At 35.5% G+C, this 7,190-nt stretch overlaps 1 protein-coding gene across 1 annotated transcript; it reads left to right on the forward strand.

Moving 5' to 3' along the window:
• Positions 1–5,713: 5,713 nt before the first annotated feature.
• On the forward strand, positions 5,714–6,658 carry LOC101968811 (olfactory receptor 51V1). Its single transcript, XM_005342105.2, has one exon. It carries the CDS (start codon positions 5,714–5,716, stop codon positions 6,656–6,658), a length of 945 nt encoding a protein of 314 aa, XP_005342162.1.
• Positions 6,659–7,190: the final 532 nt, after the last annotated feature.

Genomic DNA, 7,190 nt, shown 5'->3' on the forward strand with positions numbered 1-7,190 from the left:
TTTGAAGAAAGCCTGTCTAGAATTTTGAAGAAAAAAAAATAGATTGTAAACTTAGCATTCTATCAGTCTAATACACATGTTCCTTTGATCATGTTTTACAGAAAACTGTTATAACAAGCATAATATCATTCTCTGTAACACTTCCATGAAAATTACCTAAAAGATCCTTCTTTTGAGTGATCAAACACTGAAAAAAGTTTAAATGATAATTTCAAGCTATAAATAAAATATTTAAACTTAAATCTTGGATTTTTTAAGGTAATTATTTAGTGCAAGACAATTTTGATAATATAATAATAATTTGATAATATAATAATAATATAATATGATTATGTTACATGAAAAAAAAACAGCAGGAATATCTTTAGGACATGTGGAATGCAATAATGTCAAGGCCATATACCTCATCTTGGAAATAAAAGAATTGATAGTTATAATTTAAGTTTTAAATATATCTTTAATTAAAATGTTTCCTTTTATCAGAACTAAATTGTAACATTTAGTACTGCTTTTTAAGAATGTCCTTTGTTGGAGCCTCTGATCTTTTAAAAACTTCATAATTTTAGCTTTTTATGTCATGTGCTGATCAAATGTGATTAACTCCCCGTGTTTCAAAATATCTGTGATCAAGTGATTGTTTAAGAGACAATAACTGACCATTTTGAACAAAGATCTAAAATATGTATTTCATTACACTATGAATTTGAGAAAACACCAATGCTCACCAAGAACAAAGCTTTTTCAGAATGAATAAAATGAGTTATGTGAGAAATAAAGAGGAATCCTTAGTGTAGAAATTTTTGGACACTTGATCTCTAACCTCTTTGGTGTTTACCAAATAAATGATAGGATTGAGGAAAAGTGGGATAGCTAAATAAGATTAGATAGAACATGAATATGGGCTGGCATATGGAAACTAAACCTTTGTGTAAAGATAAAGAAAGCAGTGTCAGAGACCAGCTCCAACAGGGGGTCTCAGGAGAGGAATGGATGGTGAGGAGTTGGCAAAAGGGGGTGGAGAAACAACACAGACACCAAAGTGAGCTGAATCCCAATCTTTACTTGTGAAGTTGATCATATATACTTTTCATTTTGGCAGGCTCACAATACTTTGTGGTTACAAAACAGGAATCATTATTCAAAGAAACAAAGTATTAAATTGCTACAATTAGAATAGAAGAATGTATCTTGGGTTATGCATAAGCAAGCATTTTTCCTTTCAGCTAGCATTTTGCTTTGAGCTGTTTCTGCTTAGTTAGCTTTTAATAATAGTTAGAAATGTCCCAGAATATTGACCTATACCTTGACTATTCTTTCTTGACTTACTAACTGGAACCGGTGCCATGGTTACGGCAAGTGGTTAACTTGTTATTAATTTTAATCAAACAAGAGTAAGAGAACAAACCATTGTGCACAGGAACAAGAACAAGTTGCCCAGTACTAAGCACTAATCTGTCTTCTTAACATTAATTCTTCTTCTCTAGATTTTAACTTAATTTCTCAAAAACTTCCTTGACAGGAATACAGGGAGTTTTTCATTAGACATTAACAATTTACGCTCCACAGCTGAATCATTGCATTTAGAGCAAACAGATCTATTCTTTAGAAGTAGTTGCATTAATTGGGAAAGTCATGTTTTTTCCTTCATACTTAATGGTCATATGAGAAGTCGCAACTATACTTATTAAAGGAATACAAAAACAAACCAGCCCATTCCCAGAAACATGCTGCGCTCCTCCAGAGGATGGACACCTTGTGCCATCCACCTCAGTAGGGCCTTGCCATTGTCTGAGTCAGGGGAGGGGGCACAGCAAAGCAGGAGATGAAACTCCAAGAGGACACAGTGTGGGTGATGCAGGTATTAAAGGCCTTGAATCTAGTTTGTTTATTTGTTTACAATACTGGAGAATGAACCCAAGGGTGCTTTACTGATAAGCTATATCCCCAGCCCGAAAGGGGATATAAGTTTTATTTTGAGACAGGGTCTTATTAATTTACCAAGGCTGACAGTGTACTTGAGCTACTCCTGCCCCAGCCTCCTGAGTAGTTAGGATTAAAAGCATCTACCAATGAGCCCAGATGAACTTAGTTTTCCTTGGAGGCAGCTTGAGTTATAAATATTTGAATGCAAGAGAGTGTGAAGAATATGGTGAATCCAAGCATATTGTAATCCACAAATAGACCACATATTTTCTTGATTTCAACAACTTCTGCTGCCAACATCACTATAGCCATGTGCTTGCAATATGAATGGGAGACCATAGTAGCCACTTATTCTGCATTTGATGAGAATGAGTCATGTACATGCAAGAAATGCCAATGCTAATCTGAATGAGAAATTGGTGATTTAAAATTGTTTATGCCAGAGGATCACAGATTGCCACAATATGGCCCTGTGCCATGATTAGCAAAGTGCCTGACTCAATACAATGGAGCTTGCAGATGAACCACATGTTTTTTTAAGAGAAAGGCATCAACACATTTTTGGCAGAGGACACTAGAATATTTCTAGAATGTTTAGTTGGATGCAGGTACTGAGAGAAATATACGTTGCTGCAAGAATTGCCAGAAAGAGCAACATAGTCTCATTAAAGTTGTACATGGCTTTCATGATAAACAAAAACAAGGAATTACTACTGGAAAAATGATGTTCATGTCATAGAAAGAAGTCCAATCCTGAACTTCACACACCCAAAGCCAGGGATCCCAATCAGTGTGAGCACCAAGGACTGAGACTCAGCCACTGAGCTTGAGCACGTCAGCTTAGTGTTTAGAGCTCCCAGACTCGTTCCTTCTGATTCAGGCTGACTGTAGATATTGGGTATGTTTCTTCTGTATTCTCTTCTCAGCTAGTGCGTTAATCAACTTTTCCTTACAGTAACAAAATACTTCAAACAATCAAATTAAATATGGAAAGTTTTATTTTGGCTCACAGTGTCAGAGTTTGCTATCCTTGGTCACTCGGTCCTGTTGCTTTGGGCCTGTGACTGCACATTACAACCTGATAGGAACACATGGCGAAGGAAACCTCTTCACTTCATGGTGGCTGGCAAGCAACAAGAGAGAGACAGAAAGGGGCTAGGATTTACACATCTTTTTGTAGTTCACCCTTCTAATGACCTAACTTCCTTCCACTAGGTCCCAACTCTTAAAGCCTCTACCTCCTCCAAATAGTTCTCCTCCATTCCTCCTTTCTGCCTTCTCCTTCCTTTCTTTTTTTCTCATCTTCAGCACATGAGTTTTGGAGAACTTTACATCACCAACCTGCAGCCTCTGGGCATATACATTGAATATATTTCACATGCCCTTATTCAGACATAACCACTTACTGATGAGGCAATTAAGTAGGTCCAGGAATGTGTATAGAGATAGATACTCTGTTTAAATTGTTTACCTCAGATTTTAGTTCTCTTTTCTGTCTTTTGTTCTCTCTCTTTCTTCCTCCCTCTCTTCTCCTCTCTTTCTTATACACGCACACAAACCCCCACATGAACACAGATACTTACTTACCAACAGGCTTACACAAATTCACTCCAGAGGAAAAAGGTATATTTTTAGTAATGTAGTCACATGCAATTTGAGTACAAGCAGTTAAAGATTATTCTACTGAAAGTAAGTTTCATTATCTGTGATAACTCGTGAATTTATTGACTATATCTTTCCATGTTCTTAATCAGAAGCATTTATTCATTCAATGAAGAGGTTAGGCAGAAGGGAATTGAAAAATTTACTACTTCAGGAAGGAGCTATATTAAGTACCGAGCCAATAAGAATTCATGAAGAAGCCTCCTTAGTCATGAAGATACATGATCTACTGTGGCAATGCTGTATGGTTAAGTGTCATTTTAAATAGACATGTAGAGTTAAAAAAAAACTGATATGAAAATCAAGTTTTCACATTTAAATTTATAACCATAGGCTGGGGACATATCTCATAGTAGAGCACTTGCTTAGCACAAGGCCCTGGGTACTGTCCCCAGCACTGAAAAAAAAATTACAACAGCAATTTGATCTGGGAAAATTTTACTTGATACAATATAGTAATAAGGTGAAAATCACTATATAGTTTTATTTCATCACAAAGATTTTCTATTACCAAACTCTGGTTAATATATATTGTCATTTTACCAGATGTATAAGAAAAAAATGGTCTTTTTCATATTATCTTATAAAATGTATCAGATCAAGGCCAAGTAATAAACAAATTTCCAAGTAATAAACAAATCATCAGAACCAGACTAAGATATGACACAGATTTTGGATCTAATGGGAGATTTTAAAAAAATATACTTAAGATGTTTAGGTCAATGATGGAAAAATGTAGAAAATACACAATACCAAATGGGCAATTTCAGCAGATGGAGAGAAACTATTCCAAAAAATCAAATAAATTGTTAGAACAAAAAAAAGGTAAAATAAATTACTGAGAGGTAGAAAAGGCCTTTGAGAAACTCGTAATAAGGAAAGAATTTGTAAGTTTGAAAATAGGGCTACTGAAGGAAACATAATGAGAACAGGTGGAATAAAAGAAAAGAAAAGGAAGACAAAAATGGGAAAAAAAAGAAAGGAAGGAGAAGGTAGAAAGGAGGAATGGAGGACAACAAAAGAACATTAAAGAGCTGTTCATATCTGCCATACAGTTAGGGAAAACAACTTGGACTCTAGAAGGGGAAAAGAGGCTAAATGGGGTAGAAGAAACATTTGAAAAATAATTTCCAAATATATTTCTTCAAAATTCATAATAGGAACTAACCATATACACATAAAGCTCAAAAGAGGATAGATGTTAATAGTAGTAAAAATACAAACCACAGAATTGAATTTTATTTCAATTCAAGGTTTATTGAATTGAAATTAAACAACATTATAATAAGAATACAGATATAAAAGAAGATATACTTGAAATAAAGCAAACAATATGAGACTACAGGATATTTGAAACTGTTTCAAATTGGATGATGAAGAACCATCTTTAAAATACTGGGGGAGAAAAAAGTAGTCATTTGAATATTGTACAGTGCAAATATATATTTCATAACTCAAAACCAAATGAAAATTCCTGAGAAAAGCAAGAAAGGAGGTGACGTTTTTGGTCAATAAATATGTACAAGAAATGTGAACCTTCACACAGAAATAATATGAGACATAAATACAGATCTATAGAAAAGAAAGAATGGTCAATTGGATGTGTTCAGATTCCACCTTGTTTAGTTTCTCTCATTTAACTTTTATGTAATAAAAAGTTAGATTACTCCAACCTTTTCTTTTCTTTAGGGATTTTATGACCAAATGTACCTATGTGAAGAATGGTACCAAAGAGAAAAGTTACCTATGTATTTTACATTCCCTTGAGGGTGATAGCAGCCCTAGTGACAATTCAAAATAATTGAGCATGCACTATTTTTTTTTCAGAATTGAACAGAGACTCCCAGAAGTTGAGCCTCTAATCTAAATCCCTTGTGCCCGTTCAATTACTGTTTCTTCATAAAACTCCCTAAATTTCTGAGATACTCATTACTCCCATTGCAAGTTCCAAGTCTAGAAAAAAGGGTTACTTATAAAGAAAAATGAAGAGGGTCTCTCTACTACTGCTTATGGAATTGTTTTATATATTATTTTCTTCACCAATGAAGGTCAACATTATTGGAAATTCTTACATCACAAACCTGTATTATTAAAATAGTTCTTTGGGAGAAGTTTCCATCTTCTACTCATGTCTGCTCTCTCTCACTCCCACCTCAATAGTTCAACATTTGTTCTCACTGGCGTTCCTGGTCTAGAAAATTACTCCCTCTGGCTCTCCATCCCCTTCTCCTCCATCTATGCCATGGTGTTCCTGGGAAACTGCATGATCCTTCATGTGATCAGGACTGAGCCAAGCTTGCACCAGCCCATGTTCTACTTCCTGGCCATGCTGGCCTTCACAGACCTTTGCATGGGACTGTCCACTGTGTACACGGTGCTGGGAGTTCTTTATGGGTTTATGCAAGAGATCAGCCTGGATTTCTGCATTGCTCAGTCCTATTTCATCCATGGTCTGTCCTTCATGGAGTCCTCTGTCCTGCTAGCTATGGCCTTTGACCGCTACATTGCCATTTGCAACCCTCTACGCTATTCTTCCATCCTAACCAATGACAAAATCATGAAAATCGGAGTGGCAATCTCATGTAGGAGTTCTTTACTCATTCCACCAGTCATCATCCGCCTGAAGTTCTTGAAATACTGCCGTCCTCACATCCTCTCTCACTCTTTCTGCCTGCACCAAGACTTAATTCGAATGGCCTGTTCAGACATCCGCTTCAACAGTATCTATGGTCTGGCTTTGGTGATCAGCAACCTCTTATTAGATGCTGTGCTCATCATAATCTCCTACATTATGATCTTGCACACTGTCTTAGCCATCGCATCTCGGGAAGAGAGAATGAAGTCCTTGCAGACTTGTGTGTCTCACATCTGTGCTGTTTTGATTTTTTACATCCCAATCATTGGTCTGACCATGGTTCATCGTTTTGGCAAACACCTCTCTCCACTGGTTCATGTCCTCATGGGCAACATCTATATCCTTTTCCCACCCTTGATGAATCCCATTATCTACAGTATCAAGACCCATCAGATACGAAGAAGAGTGCAGAGATTGTTCTCTTCAAAAGCCATCTGAGTCTTGAGATGCAATGTGAATGTATTTAAAAATCAACAAGTTAAGCAGGTGCCTATCAGTAAGTTTTTCAAAATAGATATATTAACTTCTATTTTAATGATGTTTAACATGTTACAAATGCATTTCTGTCTCTTATTCCATTGCCATCATAATTCAGTGAAATTTCCATGTATAAAATAACAAAACATTTTAAAAATCATAATGTATGTATACAATGGAACTGTGAATCATATTAATGTCTTAGGCAGATTTGATAGTATTCTATACCTTATTAGGATCAGTGAGTGAGTATATTTTTGGAATATTCCCATTATAAATACGGTAATTTTGGTTAATAAGCCCATCTAGAAATTACTAAAATGTTAATATTACCTTTTTTCTTTTTATTACTCTAAGTAATATATTTTTGTTTACCTGTGGCTCCTACACCAAGTTGAGTCACAACATCCTATAATAGAGTAATCATCAAAGGAAGATTGGACTTTTAATCATTTCAAGAGTGATGAAACAACCAAAGAAATAGTCTTGCTGC

Source organism: Ictidomys tridecemlineatus, chromosome 4 (assembly GCF_052094955.1).
Source record: "Ictidomys tridecemlineatus isolate mIctTri1 chromosome 4, mIctTri1.hap1, whole genome shotgun sequence".
Taxonomy (NCBI): domain Eukaryota; kingdom Metazoa; phylum Chordata; class Mammalia; order Rodentia; family Sciuridae; genus Ictidomys; species Ictidomys tridecemlineatus.

Bases quoted from the DNA above. Each gene is read 5' to 3' on its own strand.
- LOC101968811 (XM_005342105.2), top strand. From the start codon at position 5,714: ATGTCTGCTCTCTCTCACTCCCACCTCAATAGTTCAACATTTGTTCTC.